At 43.0% G+C, this 22,360-nt stretch overlaps 1 protein-coding gene across 13 annotated transcripts in view; it reads right to left on the reverse strand.

Annotated features, from left to right (window-relative positions):
* Positions 1-2,985: 2,985 nt before the first annotated feature.
* tnn (tenascin N) overlaps positions 2,986-22,360 on the reverse strand; it is a 94,447-nt gene continuing 75,072 nt past the window's right edge. For 10 of the 13 annotated variants that reach the window (XM_086042502.1, XM_086042501.1, XM_086042498.1 and 7 more), the window contains 18 exons: positions 20,420-20,553; positions 19,942-20,071; positions 18,047-18,229; positions 17,875-17,964; positions 12,213-12,476; positions 11,513-11,776; positions 11,156-11,419; positions 10,799-11,062; positions 10,442-10,705; positions 10,085-10,348; positions 9,191-9,454; positions 7,360-7,490; positions 6,124-6,262; positions 5,896-6,047; positions 5,613-5,709; positions 5,349-5,513; positions 4,334-4,497; positions 2,986-3,672 (listed from right to left, as the gene is read on the reverse strand). In XM_086042502.1, coding sequence (XP_085898628.1) covers positions 3,532-3,672; positions 4,334-4,497; positions 5,349-5,513; positions 5,613-5,709; positions 5,896-6,047; positions 6,124-6,262; positions 7,360-7,490; positions 9,191-9,454; positions 10,085-10,348; positions 10,442-10,705; positions 10,799-11,062; positions 11,156-11,419; positions 11,513-11,776; positions 12,213-12,476; positions 17,875-17,964; positions 18,047-18,229; positions 19,942-20,071; positions 20,420-20,553 — 3,374 coding nt within the window. In that variant the 3' untranslated portion in view covers positions 2,986-3,531. The remainder of the gene's footprint in view (positions 3,673-4,333; positions 4,498-5,348; positions 5,514-5,612; positions 5,710-5,895; positions 6,048-6,123; positions 6,263-7,359; positions 7,491-9,190; positions 9,455-10,084; positions 10,349-10,441; positions 10,706-10,798; positions 11,063-11,155; positions 11,420-11,512; positions 11,777-12,212; positions 12,477-17,874; positions 17,965-18,046; positions 18,230-19,941; positions 20,072-20,419; positions 20,554-22,360) is intronic. The other 3 variants (XM_086042506.1, XM_086042508.1, XM_086042507.1) reach the window with 3 other exon arrangements.

Consider the following 22,360-nt stretch of genomic DNA (forward strand, 5'->3'; position numbering starts at 1 on the left):
AGGGTTTCAAACTAGGGTTAGGGTTTCCAACTAGGGTTTCAAACTAGGGTTAGGGTTTCTAATTAGGGTTTTTAAACTACGGTTGGGGTTGCCAACTAGGGTTTCAAACTAGGATTAGGGTTTCAAATTAGGGTTTCAAACTAGGGTTAGGGTTTCAAAGTAGGGTTTCAAACTAGGGTAAGGGTTTCCAACTAGGATTTCAAACTAGGGTTTCAAACTAGGGTTAGGGTTTCAAATTAGGGTTTCCAACTAGGGTTAGGGTTTCAAAGTAGGGTTTCAAACTAGGGTTAGGGTTTCCAACTAGGGTTTCAAACTAGGGTTAGGGTTACCAACTAGGGTTTCAAACTAGGGTTAGGGTTTCGAAGTAGGGTTTCAAACTAGGGTTAGGGTTTCCAACTAGGGCTTTAAACTAGGGTTAGGGTTTCAAATTAGGGTTTTAAACAAGGGTTAGGGTTTCCAACTAGGGTTTTAAACTAGGGTTAGGGTTTCAAAGTAGGGTTTCAAACCAGGGTTAGGGTTTCCAACTAGGGTTAGGGTTTCAAATTAGGATTTCAAACTAGATTTAGGGTTTCAAACTAGGGTTAGGGTTACCAACTAGGGTTTCAAAATAGGATTAGGGTTTCAAATTAGGGTTTCCAACTAGGGTTAGGGTTTCAAAGTAGGGTTTCAAACTAGGTATGGGTTTCCAACTAGGGTATTAAACTAGGGTTAGGGTTTCAAAGTAGGGTTTCAAACTAGGGTTAGGGTTTCCAACTAGGGTTTCAAACTAGGGTTAGGGTTTCAAATTAGGGTTTCCAACTAGGGTTAGGGTTTCAAAGTAGGGTTTCAAACTAGGGTTAGGGTTTCCAACTAGGGTTTCAAACTAGGGTTAGGGTTTCAAATTAGGGTTTCAAACTAGGGTTAGGGTTTCCAACTAGGTTTAGGGTTTCAAATTAGTGTTTCAAACTAGGGTTAGGGTTTCAAACTAGGGTTAGGGTTTCAAATTAGGGTTAGGGTTTCAAACTAGGGTTAGGGTTTCAAATTAGGGTTTCAAACTAGGGTTAGGGTTTCCAACTAGGTTTAGGGTTTCAAATTAGTGTTTCAAACTAGGGTTACGGTTTCCAACTAGGATTTCAAACTAGGGTTAGGGTTTCAAATTAGGGTTTTAAACTATGGTTGGGGTTTCCAACTAGAGATAGGGTTTCAAATTAGGGTTTCAAACTAGGGTTAGGGTTACGAGCTAGGGTTTCAAAATAGGGTTAGGGTTTCAAATTAGGGTTTCAAACTAGGGTTAGGGTTTCAAACTAGGGTTAGGGTTACCAACTAGGGTTTCAAAATAGGATTAGGGTTTCAAATTAGGGTTTAAAACTAGGGTTAGGGTTTCCAACTAGGGTTTCAAATTAGGGTTTCAAACTAGGGTTAGGGTTTCAAATTAGGGTTTCCAACTAGGGTTAGGGTTTCAAAGTAGGGTTTCAAACTAGGGTTAGGGTTTCCAACTAGGGTTTCAAACTAGGGTTAGGGTTTCAAATTAGGGTTTCAAACTAGGGTTAGGGTTTCCAACTAGGGTTAGGGTTTCAAATTAGTGTTTCAAACTAGGGTTAGGGTTACCAACTAGGGTTTCAAACTAGGGTTAGGGTTTCGAAGTAGGGTTTCAAACTAGGGTTAGGGTTTCAAAGTAGGGTTTCAAACTAGGGTTAGGGTTTCCAACTAGGGTTTTAAACAAGGGTTAGGGTTTCCAACTAGGGTTTCAAAATAGGGTTAGGGTTTCAAATTAGGGTTTTTAAACTAGGGTTAGGGTAGCCAACTAGGGTTTCAAACTAGGATTAGGGTTTCAAATTAGGGTTTCAAACTAGGGTTAGGGTTTCAAAGTAGGGTTTCAAACTAGGGTTAGGGTTTCTAACTAGGGTTTCAAATTAGGGTTTCCAACTAGGGTTAGGGTTTCAAATTAGGGTTTCCAACTAGGGTTAGGGTTTCAAATTAGGGTTTCAAACTAGGGTTAGGGTTTCAAAGTAGGGTTTCAAACTAGGGTTAGGGTTTCCAACTAGGGTTTCAAATTAGGGTTTCAAACTAGGGTTAGGGTTTCAAATGAGGCTTTCCAACTAGGGTTAGGGTTTCAAATTAGGGTTTCAAACTAGGGTTAGGGATACCAACTAGGGTTTCAAAATAGGGTTAGGGTTTTAAATTAGGGTTTCAAACTAGGGTTAGGGTTTCAAAATAGGGTTTCAAACTAGGTTTAGGGTTTCCAACTACGGTTTCAAACTAGGATTAGGGTTTCAAATTGGGGTTTTAAATTCGAAGAGTAACAACATTTATCGGGGCCTTCCAATCTTAGATGATGTGGCAAGTGAGGGGCCGGGCTCCTTGATTGTAATGAAGTTTGGTCCACACTCAACCCTTCCAAAATAGTTCGATCTCCCCGGGCCGAACATTTGTGCCACTGAATAAACGGGAGACAAGAATGAATCGATTCGACAGTGGAACAAAAGCGTCGGTCGACACATTCTGTACTCGGAAACAGAGTCGGTGATGAATAGCAAAAGGAATGTACTGAGCTAATTCCGTGAAAGTCATTTTAATAAAATTTGTCAGCTTTGCGGATTCAAATGGCCTTTGGGTCACAAAGTGACGTGGAAACGCAAAATGAGTGAGTTGGAACGACATCTAATTGATGCTTGATTGAGGCCCGTCGCGTTGATTGATCAGCGCCGTCGTCGTCACTGGAATGTAAAACAGCAAAAGTGCAGACAGCCGCTAGCTCTTCACGCTTCTTCGCTAGCTTGCTAACGTGATGTGACAGCGCGCGTCAAGCCTGCACTGGCTGGTGCGAAACTCATCTGCCCTTCAAGAAAACACACAAGGCAATGGCTTTTCTTTTCTTTTTTTGTTTCAATTTTATTCCAATTAATTTGACAAGACTCCTTAACATTAGGGAAAGTATGCTACTGTTTCCTAACAAAACTAAAACACAAATTGAAGATAAAAGTGGCTCGAAACATTGGAGAAAAATCCGGTTCACAAATTTGAATTTTATTTTGCAGTGATTCACAACCATTTTTTTTTCATGAGAGATCATTGTTGTGACATCTTTGTTTGCTGGAGTGTCATGAGATTTTTGTGATGTGCCTTGGCTCACTAAGGATCGGAAAACTACTTCAACGAAAACTAATTCCACTAAAAAATGTCTTTTTGAAAAGCAGACCTCTGTGATTTTTGCATCTTTGACCCCAAAAGTGTGCCCACATGAATTCATGGGTGAATTCCACATGGAGGCAGGTAAGAATTTAGTAGGAAACCATACTAAAAAAAAAAAAAAAGCACCACGTTGGGTTGGCACTGCAAAATCAGGTGCACAAAAAGTCCCGCCTCTCAACAAGCGCCTACCAAGCACAAGCACTCAAGAAAATGGATCAATGTATTTTCCAACCTTTTTTAAACAAATTAACATTTCCTACTGATACTTTTGCACCAAATCCTACTAAATTCTCACGAGAACAGGCTCACTCTGAATACATCGAGAAGTCGAGAATGAAATAAGTCTCGTTGGCCACTCCTCTATTTCTCATCGTGTCGGCTCTTCTCTCTGGCCATCAACGATCGCCTCTTCCTGCTGGAGTACGCTCCCGCCGGCCGGATTTTCATCTCGGTGAAATCCAGCGACACCAGGTGGCCTTTCCACGGCTCCCAGTTGACGCCCTGCGGGCGGGGAGAGAAAGCCTTGATGTCAATAGAAAGCGAAGGAGCCAGGAAATCAACAGTGGAAAATCTACTTTTGAAGGTATAAAAAAAACAATCGCCCCCCCCCCCCCCCCCCCCTAAAAAAACCAAATATTTTTTTATGTCAGATTTAAACACATTAACGACATGTTTTGTTTTTTTTATTGTCATTTTTTATTTCTAAAACTGACGGATGGGCTGAGTCACAGGTATCAAACTGAAGGGCCGGGGGCCAGATCCGGCCTGCCACATCATTTTATGTGGCCAGCCAAAGCAAATTATGTGCATTGACTTCATGTTTCTTGTTAAAATACCAAAATTGTAAATTGACTCCACTGTCAAAAACATTGCGGTATTGCAAGAATTCTGTCACCAAAGAAATGTAATAATACTGAACAAACAGTTTTTACTGGCCACTGATTTCTTTCAAAATTAGTGATTCATCCATTTGTCGTGTCTATGTCATGAGGCGGTTTATTTGGGTGCAAACCCTAACTACGATGTGGCCCGCGACAAAAATTTGCTCGACAACCCTGGGATAAGCCATTAAAGTAGATGAGGTACGCAAGTTCAAATGTGGAAGTAAAATATCAAAGCAGACAGATGACCAAGTTAATGAGTCGCATCGCTGATGACTCACCAGACTGTGCCTGTTGTCTCCCCATTTGCCGTTGAGGTTGGCCAGGTGACAGTTTTTGTACCACCAGGCCCCGCGGTGCGTCAGGGCGCAGTTGCCGAGGGCGATGTCGTTATCGGAGTCGATCGTCGTCCACGGCCGACCTTGGTGGTAGGTCATTGCGTCACCTAGAGAGCGACAAAGACAGACGCGATTGATCATGCGCGACTAAATACTTCTGAACCACATTTTGCCGGCCCACTGGATAAATATCGACATCGGTGCTGCAGTGTTGCTTTAGGACATTGTGGCATTACACAATAAGCTGATAAATGTCCATTTTACAACAGCGACAAAAAACCTCAGATGACTTCCTAATGGAGAAATAGCCTTGAGTCTAATTATTGATTTAAGCCCACGTTTTATATTCCCTGACCACAGTACAAAGTAGCAGGATCCTTTAGAATGGTGCAAAATGGTGTTTCCTCAAAATTCTCCCAAAAACATCAAGGGCCCTATTTCCATGCCCAGCACAAGTCTAGCGCAAATTGTGGTCTAACTGTGTGCATCAGTGTAGTTTTCTTCCCTTTTTTTCCTAGTTTGCGCCGTTGTGGGAGTGAACACAGCCGACGCAGCTTCCCGGCCAACGGAAACGGCTCCACTCATTCCCTTCAAAATCAGCGTGATGACAGCGAGGGGAACACTTCTGCTATGTCTTTGTCGTTGACATGGCAGAAGCAGAAATAGACTTTTAAAAATATATTAAAGGTGATAATAATTCAAATGTAAATGAATTCATTTCTACAATTATTCATTGATATTTATGAATGCAATATGATGACATCCACCACACATGTCCACAAAGCTCGGAATCTGTCTGACTGTGCCTCGATCAAATCCACCCAGATTGCATGACACCACCCGCGCCACAACTTAGACCTGCTTTTAGCCGCTCTAAAGATCAGTTTAAAAGCAACAAATGCTGTTGCCTCAAAGTGCTTGTGTTTCAAATTGCTTGCGTTCTCTTTCTCAAGCGCACCTGCTGTCCCTCTGTATTGGCCGATGGCGAGCGCAAACTTCTGCCTGGCGTTGGCGATCTTGAAGTTGTCGTAGACGGCGTAGGCCCTCTCGGAGCCCAGGCCCAAATCGAACCTCACCTCGTACCGGATGGGCGTGTTGGTCATCTGGTATATCTTATCTAACCCTGAAATAAACACGCAAAACAAAACAAGAATAGTTCGGTTCGACTGACTTCACACACTGCATTTTCAAGACAGCCTAACACAACTTTTGGAGTTCTCACCGATCCAAAACTCGTCCGTCAGGTTGCCGAAACCAGCGATGTACGGCCTCCAGCGTTTCATGAAGTCCAGTTTGCCGGTGGTGCGACGCTGCAGGACCTGAAAGAACAGCGCATTCGAGATCCCCAAAACACATTTACTGTCTCAGCCGTGCTTACACCCACCCACCACCGCACTAGTGTGGCCGTCTTCTTTTTTTATCGACCCACAAACAGCATGTCAAAGGATGAGGCGCATTTCCCTGGCCCCCTGCATTCATATCATTGCAATGGAGAGATCGCGTACCAGCCAGCCGCCGCCATCAGTATCCATGTCGCAGTACGCTTCCATCGTTTTGGAGCTGTCATTGTTCATGTAGACGGTGTAGACTCCGCTGGTCTTGATGCCGTTTTTCATGATCTGAAGACAGTCCGTGGGGAAGGGGTACAGGAGGCCAACTACGGAATTGATAAAGACGGGGGTTCAAAACCTTTGCGAGGTTCAACCCACGTTTGCAGCGCGGGGCATGCAGACCTGTTTTGAAGACGATTTCCACCGCTTCGCTCCTCCGGTTTCCTCTGTAGGCGATGACGCTAACGATGTATCGCTTCGCCATCCGGAGGCCGGAGATGACAAAGCTGCTCTCTCGGGCTCCAAGCCGCTTCTCAACAGTCTTGAGGTGAAACACAACAAATGAGTCGACTTTGCCTCCCGGGGGCCGCCGTTTAGCACCCGGTGCCGATTTGCGGCTCCGGCACGCATGACTGTGGGTTAACGGGAAGTAACCGGGAAAAAGTCGCAGACCTTCACCCAGAAGGAAATGACATCCCAAAGGTGTTTAATGGGGTTCATATCAGGGTTGTGTCCAAGTTGGACTTTTGTTTGTGCACCGTAGCTAAAAAAGGGTTCGAGGGTCATTCCACTGTCGGTGTCATTTGCTTGTTGTAACTCTCTCAAAATAAACGTCTCTCCTTTTAAATTCAAATTCTGATCATACACATTTTGAATTAGTCAAAAGGCGTACTGACCCATCTCAGGCAAAAGACTAAAAGGAACAGGAAGTGGGCTTTAGCATAGTATTAGCAAACAACATGGCATTTTTTGCATGTTGACACTATAAGCACATTAATTAAGATTGTGTTTTAAAAACAATACCAAAAAAAAAATCGTTTGGGTAATTTGAGCTTTTCTTCACCCGTGACATAATTAGCTAGGATGGATGTAGATTCAGAGCCACTTTCAAGCAATGGCCAGTATTTGTGGTTGGTGAACTGCTGACACGCCAACGGCCCAGCAATATGTGGGGAATCATTTTTTTTATCCTTGGGGTATTCTCATGAAAGCATACCACAGTCATGCTATTAGATACCTGGGAAATTGGACAGGTTGTGAAAAAAATGTATCACATGTCTCCTTTATTGCTCAGGGGAGAAAAGGGGGTCTATATCAACTTCTGGTTGACTAATTCATTGATTAACAATTTGTTTAGAGGCCGCAAACGTAACAAGAATGTGCACCTGATGACCACCAGAGGGCAACCTTGCACAGACCTTGAATCTAAAAATGATGCAAACAGGGCATTCCCAGTAAAAATAAAGAACTATATAAAACATGGAATACATTTAGACATGATGCTGCATTATTTGTAATATTGACACAAGACTAGAAATAAATGTGCCTTCAAGCTGCTGCATTTGAGGACATTCCCAGTGCCGTTTTAACATGAACTTTTAACATGTTTAATATTGCATGAGTGAATGTTCAACTCACCTCCGCGTCGCCATCCTCGTCCCTGTAAGTGAGGATGTAGCCCTCAATGTCAGCCAAAGGGGCAGCCCAGGTCAACCGAGCTGACTCCGTCGTGACACCCAAGGCCTGCAAGTCCTTTGGAGCGTCAATGTCTGTCAGTTGGATCACAGCAGACGACGTGTGAATGCGCATTCGTGCCGGCAAGGAATACTGCGGTTAATTACTTTGGATTTTGCGGGCTCTAAAGCTTGAAATTGCAAATGACCATCATCCCTCTGGTGTGCAAGTTCCGTCGACACTCGACCGCATTATTATTATTATTTTTTTTTTTTCTGTCTTCCTCCGGTTGACGCTCAGAACCAAAGCTGACAATTATCTGCATGCATGGTTTTCATTTGCCTTGTGCAGATGAACCAGCAATTAGCCTGTCCCGTTTGAAGATAAACACTGAGCTAATTTGCTTGACACATGCACGCAGCTAGCTCGAGTAATCAATGTATGGGATGTGAGCATCATTGAACATTGTACATCCGTCCGAATTTTCTACAGTGCTTGTCGTCGTTAGGGTCAGCTGGAGGCCATCCCAGCTGACTTTGGGTGAGAGGCGGGTACGATTCACACTCACAAGCACACCTATGGACAATTTAGAGTATTCAATTAGCCAAATGTGCATGTTTTCAGAATGTAGGAGGAAGTACGGGGAGATGTAACAAACTCCGCACATAATAATAAGACTAAGACTAAGAATAAGAATAAGAAGAATACAAGAAGAAGAAGAATTTACAAGACACTTTCCAGCAAAGGGAAAGGAAATACAATTAAAATGATGTGATGAACAGACCTTCCCCCCCCATTTTCACAGCAAATCTACAAAATGGATCATCAAACTTATATGTCATGCTCTGCCCACATTGGCTGGCCTGGGAGATTTATTATCGCCCCTTTCTCGGACACCTGCTTCCAATTGAGGCCCATTTGGACAAATTATCTAGTCTGGATTTGTTTCAAGTCTAAGTCCTGGAATTCACCCCAAAGCAAAATGACCGGCTTCTTGTTCAAGCTGAGGTGTGGTTAGTAAAGCCCTATCCGTACATCCCGTTAACGACAGACACGGCCACCGAATTTTGCGACAATTTGTGAAATTGGTCGATGACAAACCTGACAGCCTGGTGCTTGCTCGGGCACGACTAAATATAAAACACCAAAAAAGATGTGAAAGGCACATCAAAGATACTTGTTATGCTTTGCGACAAAATGAATTGACCTATTTAGGCATTCTTAAATGAATAATTTTATTGCATGACCGGCGATGGTTGTCAGATTGAAATGAAACACGTTTATATAGTCCAAAACTGAGGCCCCACATTTAGTAGGTAACAAAAAAAAAAGGCCCTGCGGTAGTGTGAACGTTCCACTTGACACGTGTTTTGCACAAAGATACGTTTGTTCTAAGCCACCCGCCATTTGCCGCTCCTGCTGACCCATGCGGAACGACAGGACGTACAGTATCTCAATTCTGGGAAGCCTGCCCTGCCAAAATAAAGGATTGTGCTACTTCCTGAGGATTTCGCGAATAAAATGTGAACCGTGACAGAAATGTATACAGTGTTTCAACCCAGAGGAAGTACATGTGGAATATTTGACGTATGAAAAGTGGTTTTCAGCCATCCATAAAAATGTGCTACAGACACCTACCTCTGTGTTAGTGACTGTCAGAGGTGGTCAATTGGGACTTTTGACTTCAGCTACCTCTGCAGCCTAGTGACACCTTTTGATTCCTCTATAGGGAATTTGCTTTGCAAGACCAAAATAACCCCGACATTTACGTAGAAGTTATTTGCGCCGTATCAACCTGTCTCTGCTTGTACGGAGATCTTCCTGCTGCTTCTGTCTCCTTTGACGGCCCAGATGTAGACAGTGTAGAGCACACCGGGCCTCAAAGCAGTCAGACTGTGAGAATCACTCTCGGGACCAAGGCGGATTTCCCCGCTAGAGCCCTCCGAGGAACTGTAGGTGAGGACGTAGCCGTCGATTTCTGCCTGGACGCCATCCCAGGACACCCTGAAGCTGCTCTCGGTTTGGTCTCGGGTTAAAGGGTTAGCAGGATCGTCCAGCTCTGGAGGAAGATGTTAGTAGATGCAATTAGTGCTACTGATGCACTGCAAGTTGGATTGTCTCAAGAAACGTCACGATTAGTAACTCGAGTATGGATAATTGATGAGAAAATTGAAGCAGATAACTAAAAGAGAGTGACGTTTCAAGAAAGGAGTTACATCTCTGAGTCTAAGTCTGTTTGGGACTGCTCAAGATCTGGAATGAGATAACGGGAGAAGGATGTCCAACGTGTCTTTGCCCATGAGCAGAAATAAGACGACTAAACTGATAAACAGACCCACTGAAGCGAAATGATTTTGAACACACTTTGTTGGTCTGCGGATGTTAGCAGGATTATTGAAATAAAATGCGGATTGAGGAGTTGCACCATCTGGCGTGATTACATATGGATGGACAAACCCAAACAAATATAGCGGCCTACAACTATTTTCCAATTCTGTCGATCATCTAAACTCGGCAGATCTAAATGTTCTACGTAGTGACATTCTGTTTGTGAGTGTTTGGCAAAGACTCTAGGATAAAAAAAGTGACTTGCTTTTTAGGAGTAGACTAACATATTTTGGGTATATTTTGATGTATTTTACCCTACAGAAAACATGTTGGCGATATTAAAGGGCTGTTGGAGAAACACCTGTCTCCGCTTGTGTCGAGATCTTCCTGCTGGCTTTGCTTCCTTTGATGGCCCAGATGTAGACAGTGTACACCACACCGGGCCTCAAGCCCGTCAGGCTGTAGGAATTGATGTCAGGTCCCAGGGAGATTTCCCCACTTGAGCCCTCCGAGGAGCCGTAGGTGAGGACGTAGCCATCGATTTCTGCCTGGACACCGTCCCACGACACGCTGAAGCTGCTCTCTGTCTCATCATGGGCTACGAGGTTAGCGGGAGCATCCAGTTCTAGAGGAGAGAGGCAGTAGACGAGCTTAGTCATCGCTCACTCACTGGAGAGAGGTTATGTTGAGATGTGAAGTAGTAAGTCATATTGAAGACCTGTATCTGCTTGTGTTGAGACCTTTCTGCTGGATTTGTTTCCCTTGACGGCCCAGATGTGGACGCTATAGACAACCCCAGGACTCAAGCCCTTTATTGTGTAAGAACTACTGTCAGGCCCAAGTGGGATTTCCTCGCTTGAGCCATCAGGAGAGCGGTACTTTAGCACGTAGCCGTCAATTTCGGCCTGGACGCTCTCCCATGACACTCTCAAGCTGCTCTCGGTCTCTTCGTAGGCTACGAGGTTAGCAGGAGCATCCAGTTCTAGAGGGGAGAGGTAGTAGACAAGCTTAGTCATAGCTCACTCACTGGAGGGAGGTTATGTTGAGATGTGAGGAGGTAAGTCATATTGAAGACCTGTCTCAGCTTGTGTTGAGACCTTTCCGCTTGCTTTGTTTCCCTTGACGGCCCAGATGTGGACGCTATAGACAACCCCAGGACTCAAGCCCTTTATTGTGTAAGAACTACTGTCAGGCCCAAGTGGGATTTCCTCGCTTGAGCCATCAGGGGAATGGTACGTTAGCTTGTAGCCGTCGATTTCTGCCTGGACACTGTCCCATGACACTTTCAAGCTGCTCTCAGTTTCTTCGTGGGCCAAGAGGTTAGTGGGAGAATCCAGTTCTAGAGGAGAGAGGTAGTAGACAAGCTTAGTCATAGCTCACTCACTGGCGGGAGGTTATGTTGAGACGTGAGGGGGTAAGTCATATTGAAGACCTGTCTCTGCTTGTGTTGAGACCTTTCCGCTTGCTTTGTTTCCCTTGACGGCCCAGATGTGGACGCTATAGACAACCCCAGGCCTCAAGCCCTTTATTGTGTAAGAACTAACGTCAGGCCCAACTGGGATTTCCTCACTGGAGCCATCAGGAGAGCGGTACTTTAGCACGTAGCCGTCAATTTCTGCCCGCACGCTCTCCCATGACACTCTCAAGCTGCTCACAGTCTCTACGTGGGCTACGAGGTTAGCGGGAGCATCCAGTTCTAGAGGAGAGTGGTAGTAGACAAGCTTAGTCATAGCTCACTCACTGGTGGGAGGTTATATTGAAATGTGAAGTAGTAAGTCATGTTGAAGACCTGTATCTGCTTGTGTTGAGACCTTTCTGCTGGATTTGCTTCCCTTGACAGCCCAGATGTGGACGCTATAGACAACCCCAGGCCTCAAGCCCTTTATTGTGTAAGAACTACTGTCAGGTCCAATTGGGATTTCCTCGCTTGAGCCATCAGGGGAATGGTACGTTAGCTTGTAGCCGTCGATTTCTGCCTGGACACCGTCCCATGACACTCTCAAGCTGCTCTCAGTTTCTTCCTGGGCCAAGAGGTTGGTGGGAGCATCCATCTCTGAATAGAGTGGGTGGTTCAGGTTAGTAAGCAAAAGGCTGAACCTCTCAAAACGGAAAATAGGAGACAGTGTAAGTACAAACAGACATGAAAGACATTGCTGGGACGCCCTGCAGAAATGCACCATTCATTCTAATTGTGATAAGTTGCCATTTGGAGTAAGCGGTTCACGTTTCCCCTGCTGCTACTAAGGTGAAAAGATAATAAGTGTAACATTACTGCTGAGATACAGATGCTCTGGATGCCCCAAAAAAAGGCAAGACGGATGTAATAAATGTGCAAGACATTGAAATTAAATGTACGAGTGAGGCCTATAAAATGTTAGGAAGACTAATGTTGCAAGGCGCACCCAATTGATCAAACTCTGCCATGTATGGGGTGAGTCCTCCTCTGAATAATATCTAATTTGGAGTTCTTAGGACCGTCTAAATTTTACCTGTCTCGGCCATCGTGAATCTCTTCCTGCTGACCCGATCACCCCTGAAGGCCCAGATGTCAATCGTGTAGACCACGCCAGGCTTCAGGCCAACCAGCCTGTATGAAGTCATGTCGCGCCCAATTGGGATCTCGCCGCTGGAGCCCGCATCCGACGTGTACGTCAACATATAGCCTTGGATTTGGGCGTTGACCGGGTCCCAAGAAACTGTTGCAGTATCTTCTGTTACCTGAGTGGTGATCAGGTTTGTTGGCGCGTCAATGTCTAAGGAGGGAGAGATTAGAACAATGTCAAAAATATGCAGACAACTTCAAAATGGAAACGGGAGAGTGATTATGTATCACGTTAGACAAATAACGTCTCAGAGAATGCTGATTGATTCATGACCGCTAATTAATATATGTCAACCCCCACCCAAAATATAACATAACACCGTCAAAAAACAAAGATGGTCAAATCTAGATGCACATTTGCGAGATCAGTCATTTCTCTCAAAAAGGAAATGAGTGATTCATTGCCCCCAATTCATTTATGGACTCCCAGTTAAACAACCAAACTGTCAAAGAACAAAAGCAGTAAAAGGTAGACGTACATTCGATTGCTAAAAAGTGAGTATCATTATGTGTATTTGATTCCAGACAACGGTAATAAAAATCAGAACATTCCTTAATGAGGGCTCATTAATCATTCTACATGTTCACTTTTTGACAGCAGGAGGTAATGAAAACATCGTATACAGTACATTCCTTTATGGTTTTATCAGCGGTGCCATAAATCAATCGCTCCTTCGATCTTTGGCAGGGGCCATGAATTACATTTTGACAAGTGGAATTTTCTATCGCTTTCATGTATGTAGAAACAGGACATAGGAACTCAGCCAACTGAGCTAATTGGATTGCAGTCAATAAGCAAGATACAATCACACAGTTATCTCTTGGAACTCAATATCCGGCAATTTATGATGATGCGAAATACGACAAGACAATCACGGTAGATGTCAATTATGTCTCGGACAAACTCCATTTGAATTCTAGTCGTAGATTTTCGGTCAAACAATGATGCTAGTTTTAATTGCTACTTTATATCTGTTCTGGTCTGTGAAGCATACACTCGTCAGGTAGACGCCGGGACGGAGGTGTGAATTGGATTGCATCGAGAATCGTTAAGAGAATCGATCGGCAATCAGATGGATGACCAGTATTGATAACACTGGTCAACAGCTAATTTTAATCAGAGATGACTTTATGTGTCCCTAAACGTATTTTTGACATTGATTTAAAAAATGTCTGTATTTTTTTTCTAGCACATCAGGTTTTTGAGATATTGTCTCTTTTCCTTTAGTTTGACCTATGAAAGCTTGCGCAATATGGATTTTACCATTTATTTATATTTTTTTATATTTATATATTTTTTATATTTTATTCTTTATATTTATATTCATAGTTATGAAAATTTCACCTCTTGTTGTATCCAACCCTTAATTCATAACTATAACAAAATGTATTACCAAGTTACATTCTATTATTATGATTATTATTATTATTATTGTTGTTATTATTACTTATTATTATGTGCTAGAGAAGGCAGAAGACAGATTCAGGATTAACACAAAAAATGAATCGAGAAAAGTATATTTTTGCCCCCCAAAAAAGGTAAAAATTTGTTGACCAGTGTAATGGAAATGGAATTTCTAAATTCATATCAAGTCTCATCCCTAATATTAATATAGTACAATATTTTAACTTATATTATATTAACTATAATATAAATTCTTCAGAATATGGAAGGATGGAATCACTACTAATTTTAGCAACTCTGAACTCGCACCAGCACCAACTCAGTGTAAAGGGGTATTACTGAATATTTGTTCAATATCCCCTCCATTCTGGCTTTTTTTCCCCACTATTTTGTCGCTGTTGTTTGTCAGCTTTTGTTGATGACAAAAAAAAAAATCACACGTAAAACAATTTGACAGTTTCCCTTTCCAATGCCGAGTCACTGATGCTATTGTGGTTTTGTTGGCTGGCTTTGGTTTTGTTGGCCGGCTTCGGTTCAGGGCAGCGTGGATTCAATTCTCACTCGGTGACCGTGTGAATGTGAGTGCAAATGGTCCCCTGACAAGTCCACTTTAGTTCACTCCCAGTGACTCTGAACAAGTTAAGATGCATACAAAATGAATGGATGGCTATCCAAGTGCCCGAAAAAAGCCCAAATGCTTCAATTAGTTGACTAAAAATGATGAACTGTGCGAGATCAAGTGAACATCCTTCTCTCCGCCAGCAGGAAGTTGCAAGCAGAAAACGTGCGTCTCTTGATTGTTCTCTCCCAGTCTCCCACTTTCCACGTAAACTGTATAAAAAATAAAAAAAAAATCCTGGTTTAAGTTGAACAAGAACACTAAGTGGGTCACTGTTCATGACGCTTGTGGAAAACCAAAGCGGGTCTCTGTGTGTAACATCTGTGGGCGGCGGCCATCACAGGAGACATGCGAGCCACGCACGATGACAGGCGTCGGTGTGCGTTGAGGGAAGATTGATGACGGAGGAGTGTAAAAGGGAGGGGCGCGGTACAAGCACCCAGCGGAGACGGGAGACGAAGGGAAATGTAAAAGCCATCATCATTAGGGATTGTTCCTTTGTGGTGCTGTTCAAAACGAGTCTGGTGTCACGGTGTGGTTGGTTCCATGAAGACTGATGGATGATACGTGCAGGAGAAGAAAGAAGTTGTCCGTCTGCTAAACTCTACTCCTTTGCCTTGTTTCTGTTCTCATGCGCTAACTGCTTTGCTCTTTTGGGTTGGCCGCTTGATGGTCCGAAACGCACATCACAGCCTTGAGCTATTTTTAAACTAATCTTTGCAGTGTGTAAAACGTTTGTTTTTCCTCAAGTGGTAAGGTTTAGTTTACTTAAAGTGGAAGTCAACCCAAACATTTTTTTTTCAAGAATATGTTCCCAGCAGGCCCACTAGCTGAAACACGGCATTCTGATTCATTTTGCATTTGTGGAATATAAGTTAAGTAGCAAAATGCAACTCGTTTTTAGACATCTCTGGGGGCGGCCATTTTGTCTTCTGTCGACTGAAAATGACATCACAAGTGCTCACAACGACCAATCACGGCTGACCTGTTTTCTGGATCTGAGCCGTGATTGGACAAAATGGCCGCCCCCGGTGATGGCTAAAAACGAGTGCATTTTGCTACTTAACTTATATTCCACGAATGCAAAATTAATCAGAATGCTGTGTTTCAACTAGTGGGCCCGCTGAGAATGTATTCTTGAAAAAAAAAAATGTTTGGGTTGCCTTCTGCTTTAAATGCCACTATAAGGTAAACATACATTTATTCAAGGGCACAGACATGATCTGAAGATAGGGTTGACGTTCGACTATGGAGCATAATTCAAATTTATTACTAAAGCCTGACCGATATGGATTTTTGGGGCCGATGTCGTGACTGATACTGGGGGCTAAAAAAAAAAAAGCTGATATCAGATATATTGGCTGATATCCGATATATAACTGATATATCCAGAGCTGGGCAGTTTACTAAAAAATTGAGCCTCCGTTATTGGTCATCTGTCTGCAGTGTGGGTACCCTTCCTTCGTCCATCCTTCCAGGGGGAAAAAATAGTACCCGTCTATAGGCCGGTTCGCCTCGAATTTTAAACGGGCTTCCGTCAGCGATTCCGACTAAACTTTTTTCTCAATTTTCCAGTGATTGCTTTGCAGGGCCGCAGTTTTCTACTTTTGACATTTTTTTTACACGGTAGCAAATATTCCTAACTGAGGGTTCGATAAACTTTAAGGGGGGTGTGAAAACTTGAATATGGCTTTTCTGCAACACAAACCTACACATTGTGAGGACATATTGTCTCTGGCGAGCGGTAATCCCGCATGTAACATATGTAATGTTTTTTCAAAAATCAATACTTTTTGTCTTTCACTATGTCATATGTTACTTTCACACTTTAGTTACCAATTTAAAGTGTTGAACATAACTTGAGAAAAAAAATCCATTAACTCTTTTGAACACTTCAGTGGTTCACTTCTGTTTGTCATTCCACGGGAGCCTGGCAGGATTTTGTAGCCTCAAGATTTAAAGTCTGGATGTTTTTTGATGGTACCCAGCAAAATAGTTAGGGTAGATACATTTGAACGGGGCTGTTTGGTTAAAAAAAAATCGATAGTGTAATGCGTCGCTGCAGAAGGAAGCGTGTCAGCCACGAAGGTGCGTTTTAATATCGTCCAATTGAAATGCTCTCTCTAATTGTATCATCAGTGACTTTTACAGCTTTGAAAAAAAAAAGTTTGCTTCTGTGAGTTATTAAAGTAGGTTTTTTTTTCATGCAGACTTTGAGTACCATTTTAGTCATTGACAGTGAAAGTTTTAGGTAACAAACAAGCAAGATAGCATTTTTTTTATTTCCTGAAAAGTAGGGATTTTACCGATACGATGAGCCCACCTGCAAAATATACAAATTTGGCAACCGATTGCTGCACAATATGCTCAAAGGTATTGGGCCTGGTTTAGAATCTCAATCTACAACTTGTGTCATGTGTCATTTCCAGCCAGAAGATCCCTATCAAGCAGATCAAACAAATCCCTTAAATCCCAAATTGGCCAGGGTAGATAATGATTGCATGTTCTTCTCGCTGCCAGTTCCATTCTGTATTTCCATCTTATTGGCCCTCAAATTCCCCACCTCCGTCAATCTGGCTGTTGAAACCAGAACATCTCCAAATGCAGAGCCAATTTCCTTCAATTATCGCCAAAAGTCCTTTCACACAACCCCTCAAATAAAGGCTTGTAGCCACGAACGAGGGAACGGGCTGCTGTCTGTCTGGTGCTGATAAGAGTTTTCCCACACAGATTCATAATCGTCACATAGCCAGGTGACGAGAGGAAACATTAGCAGGTAGCTTCAAAATAAGAGAGACGATAACTACAAACCATTAACATGACTGGCTCGGGATTTAGAAGACAGATCAACTGCATGGCTGCATTTGAACTGACGTATCACTGTGAATGAAACGAGAAGTGAAGAAGGAGCAGTAGTTTGAAAAAATAAGTAAGCGGAACTTTGAAAATGGTGATGGTATTAAGAGGTGGATTCAGTCCGGTAAATCAGAAGGCCGAGGGACCGCACGCACGGTCCAACACTCATCCGTCACCAAAATAAACAGTTGGACGCAAACTATTTCTCTTTGCATTCTTGCAAACCAATCGCGTACCTCGCTCACCGGATGGACGCATTGCTGGACAAACCTCCCATCAACCATCAGCGAGCATCTTGTAGTCGTTACACCAATCATATCACGTTTCCCCTCCACGACCGCACTCACCATTAGAAGCGGGCCACATTATGAGGTTGTAAATTCCAGCCCTTTACGTCATTAACCCATAATCGTAGCTCTCGCTGGCGGGGTTGCGTTCCTTAATTGTTCTGTTATCATTGGCCGCGCACGGAGGCCTGTATCGTATGTCATTTTGTGCAACAAGATTCTGGGTTTTCTATTCATTTCTGGGCTGTTAGCTTTTAAAAGCTAGCGCTCAACCGGGTACAGCCGCTAGCAGCCCGATTAAACGCACAAATCCTCAGGAGAGGTTCATCAGGTCTATCCAATTCACAGATGGCCAGCCACCAAAAAGCCGATTGACACCGACCTGTGGAACCTACGACCGAGGAAGAGTTCCCCTCCATCGCTCCTTTGATGGCCTGCACTGCAATCAAGTATTCTGTTCCCGGAAACAGACCTTCAGGAGAAATGAGAGAATTTCTCGTCAGCACACTTTCACGTACAGTTTGACAAAATAATAACTGTGGACGGACGCTCACCCACGATGGTGTGTTTGGTTCGCGCCTCTTGGCTTCTTTGTACATTCAGCTCCGCCTCCTGTCCTGATGGGTCCGTATGCGTGAGCCTAAAGTGATCCACTTCGGCTGGAGGGTTGCTCCAGTCTACCTGGATTGAGACGTCTGTCCGGTCAAGAACTCGGATATCGTTGACTGTTGAGACACCTGGACAGCAACAAAATTGAACTTATATGGGGCATTACTGATCTACAGCTTCCACACTTACTAATGTAAGGCCTCCAGCACAACCATGTCTGTGCTGTTTCTCTGTTGAAGAAACGTTTGCCTTAAGGCCTTTTTACACCGTACAGTTGTCAACCGATCCATTTATGTCAATGTTGCCGCGGCGCAGTAGCTGGCGGCACCCGAATTTAACATCTTACAATTCGGGTACACTACAAGGAGTGCGACATCACAATTACTACGTTTACATGGACAAAATTTCTTTACTCCGATCAAAATTCAGATTAGAATTATGATCGGATGCACTGTTCATGGACACTAAAAATATTTATCTGACTCTCACTTGCGTGTTCATGCGTCACAGTTTCGATCGGAACAAATTAATTTGACATGCACAGATTGACTAAATATACCGGAAATGGTAGAAGAAGAAGGAGGAGCTGCAGCAACCTTCGTGTCAACAAAACCTTATTCTTTCCATTTCCCCTTTAAACGTTAGCGTTAGTTCACATATTTTTTCCCGTTTGTACTGTTACGTCGAGTTAACACTTCCTAATGAAGCTGCAACTGTACCAGTTCAGTCTTGCGTCGGCCATGTCTCTCGCTCGCTCTGCTTATGCTAGCTTCCAGGAATAACAGAAACGTGTATAATAACGTCACAGACATGCACGGTAAAGGCGGTTTGTTCCGAAATTTCGGAATAAGTGTTTTCATGCGCGCCGATCGGATTATTAATCGACATACACCACCCCTCTCGTTAGGAATAAAATCTTGATCGGAATGGGCTTGATCGGGTCAGAATAGTCCAAATGGGGTGTGTACATGAAACATTTTTTTATTCCGATCAGGTTTTTAATCCCGATAAATGTGTCCATGTAAACGTAGCCAGTTGGAGAACGATAAGATAAGCAGCTTGTTTTGCATTTTGTCCCCTCACTGTTGTACTCAATGTGAACCAATACGTGAACATACAACCAAGTTAACCACCAAAATGTGATTTTGGGGGAACCGTTACATCGATTATAAATGGATGAAGTTCTATAGAGCCCCCCATAACTAAGATGTGGCTCGTGATGAAAACAAGTTTGACACCTCTGCCTTAAAACGATGTCTGACATGGGCCGCCATCTGAAGTTTGCAGCCAGCCAAACATCTACCTCCAGCTGGCTACCAGTCCTTGCGCAGTCAGAAACCAGACGATGGTGTGTTACCGTTAACTCAGTGTGAGTTTTCCATGACAAGAGTAACCGCACGAGAGAAATCCAACACGAAGTGCTCCGGCTGTCTCGTTCTAATCCTGTCCCGCAATCTCCTTCTACACACATCCGTCTCCTGTGAGGAAGTCCGATTCACATTAAACACATCCTCGCAGCCATTTCCCAGCAATTGCCTTTAAAAATCCAACGATTAAAAAAACAGATCCTAATGAAACACTTTCTGGTTGTTTGCACTTTAGGACTGAGATAAAGGACACGTCTTAAGAGGTACTCACTTTCCATGTAGACACATCTTCAACTATAAACATTGTAGAAACCCATCAAACTCTATTTGTAGACTTCTTAACAGGATGGGCCTTTTGTAAGCTACTAGTCAAAATCTCATCGGTGTTTGTAGTATGCTAGACCAAAGATAACAAGATCACCGGGCCTATTCAGAATGCGTCGGGGTTGTTTCAGAATGGGTCGCAGTCTCACCTGTGGTAGCTTCAATCTCCTCCGCTCCACTTTGGATGCCTCTGATCACAGTGTGGACTTCAACAAAGTAGGTCAGGCCAGAAGTCAGGCCCGTGATGAGATAAGAGTTATCCATGTTGGGAACCCGAACCTAGGAGGCAAATTGTTGAAAGAAAATTGACAGTGAAATTAATGTGCTTGCCGTCTACATTCTGCTTTTTATTAGGCTGGATTTACACGCTGTACTTCAAGCGACACAATTCTTGCTATCAAGTGCCACAATTGGGGTAGGAAACATGACAGCGTAAACAAAACAAATGCAGGATGTCGAATATCTTCAGATAGGAATCAGGCCTCTTTCAAATATGGGTTGCATAACCCGTCAATGTGACCTCGCCGCCATCAACATAGACCAAACTGTGAAATAAATACGACTACTTCTGCCCAAACAACACACATAAACACATGCTATGAATCGGTAATACAGTGAAATTTTTACCTGCTTCAAGGCACTGCCCTGACCTCGGGGATGATAGGTTAAAACATAATAGTCAGCTCCAGAAACTGGCAACCACTGGACCAGGAGGGAGACGTCAGTTGCCTGGACCAACTTTAGACCTTGAGGACTAAGCACTGAAAAATATAGAAATATGTACAATATTGTAATCTTTATAATCAATATAGAAGATATTTTTAAAGAGGAATGCCGAAGGATATTTCACTTGACCATGTCCTGAAATGTTCTGTTGGGTATCTCAAATAATGTTAGCATTAGCGACAAGCTCACTGTTTTGTTTTTAAAAGTTGTCCAACTGTTTGTAATGATACAAATGAATGATGATGACATAGGGTCTGTGCTGTGACTTTCATCATCCAATAGAAAGTACTTTGTGATTAACGAGCAAAAGTGGGTGTGTATTACTGAAATTTCTGTTCTGTCTGGAGTAAGTTTAGCAGGAAGTGTGCTTCATAATAGATGCTGTATCTGAAATGCTAACCGAGCTAATGCTATAAGTCTGCCGAGTTGTTTTTTTTTTTCTTTTGGTCTCATTTCAATGCCAGTGAAGCTAATTCATTAGCATCTTTGAAGTTCTGGGCAACTCGATGGATTAGTGGCATGTCTGCCTCACAGTTCTGATGTTTGAATCCAATCTCAGCCCTTTTTGTGTGTGTGCTCGTTCTCCCAGTGCCTGTGACACATTTAAAGAAAAAAATGTTTGGTCAGAGAAAGGTGAGAACGGCCAGAGAAAGTTTTCAACACTGTTTTCACATGCTGTTCTCACAGATCTGGAGGACAGAGAGCGGCATCCAAGCTCTTCATCGGAGGTGATGGAACAAGTGATGTCAAGAGTCTGAATCAGAAGGTATGCAACTACAGCGGTGAACCCGTAACAACACAGCGGCCAAGACACGGCAGACGGCCAGTCGGCAACGTTGATGCTGCTAGGCTTTCCACCAATGAGCTAAGCTCTGTGGTGGATTAATAGACCATGAATATTTAGATTTAAATCAATAAGGCTTTGCATGCAGAAACCTGAGATTTTTATTTTCTTTTTAGAAAAAGGGAAAATATCTGTGCTGTATAGTTGACATAAGACAGGAAGAGTACCACACGGTTTTCAGCAGCTTTCGCCCTTTAGCGGCTAATAGTTGCTCGCTGCTACTTGAGACGCATACATCAACAATCTTTGTCCTCAAACAACATTTCTGAATAGCTTTGGAATGAAAATACATTCCAATGGAAAGATTTCGCTAAATGGAAACGATTGTATGAAATAAAAAGATCGTGGTCAATCTGCGGTCAGGGAGCACAAAAAAAACGGTCTGATCAACATTAACAAGAATCTTTATGTCCATTGTTTGTACAAAGTAAATAACATCTCTGTTAATGATGGCATGGATTTCTAGTTCATATAATATAATGTGTTTTTAAGCATTTCCCTTTTTTTGTACTTTCCATGTTAAAACATGATGCAATCAGATATTCTTTACTGTATATTGCTTAAATTGCATCAGAGACTAATTCCAAGCATTGCATTTTAAGCTCACATACAAGGAAGGGAAAAGATGACAAGCAGTTTCTTTACAAAGTCAACTCAACTACTAGCCTAGCATTCATAATACGGTGTATTCCTTTCTTTTTTTAAGGCCAGAAAAAAATTAAACTGAATATTGCTGACATCGGGCCGATGGCACCTTCTATGCCACAATTAGGTTTTTTTTCACACATCTATTCTATTCGTCAGTCCATGTGTGTGGGTGTTATTATTTTCATTTTATTCATTTTTTTTTTTTTTTTTTACAAATTATTGACCAATATAAAGGGACCCATGTAAATGGCTTGCACTCTTTGACGATGCAATGTTAAACTCCCCCATCCCACATCCCGGCAGGGAAATTACCTGCCACCATACGGCACCCTTATCCCGGAGATCTTTTT

Source organism: Filicampus tigris, chromosome 10 (assembly GCF_054856515.1).
Source record: "Filicampus tigris isolate MCC_2025a chromosome 10, RoL_Ftig_1.0, whole genome shotgun sequence".
Taxonomy (NCBI): domain Eukaryota; kingdom Metazoa; phylum Chordata; class Actinopteri; order Syngnathiformes; family Syngnathidae; genus Filicampus; species Filicampus tigris.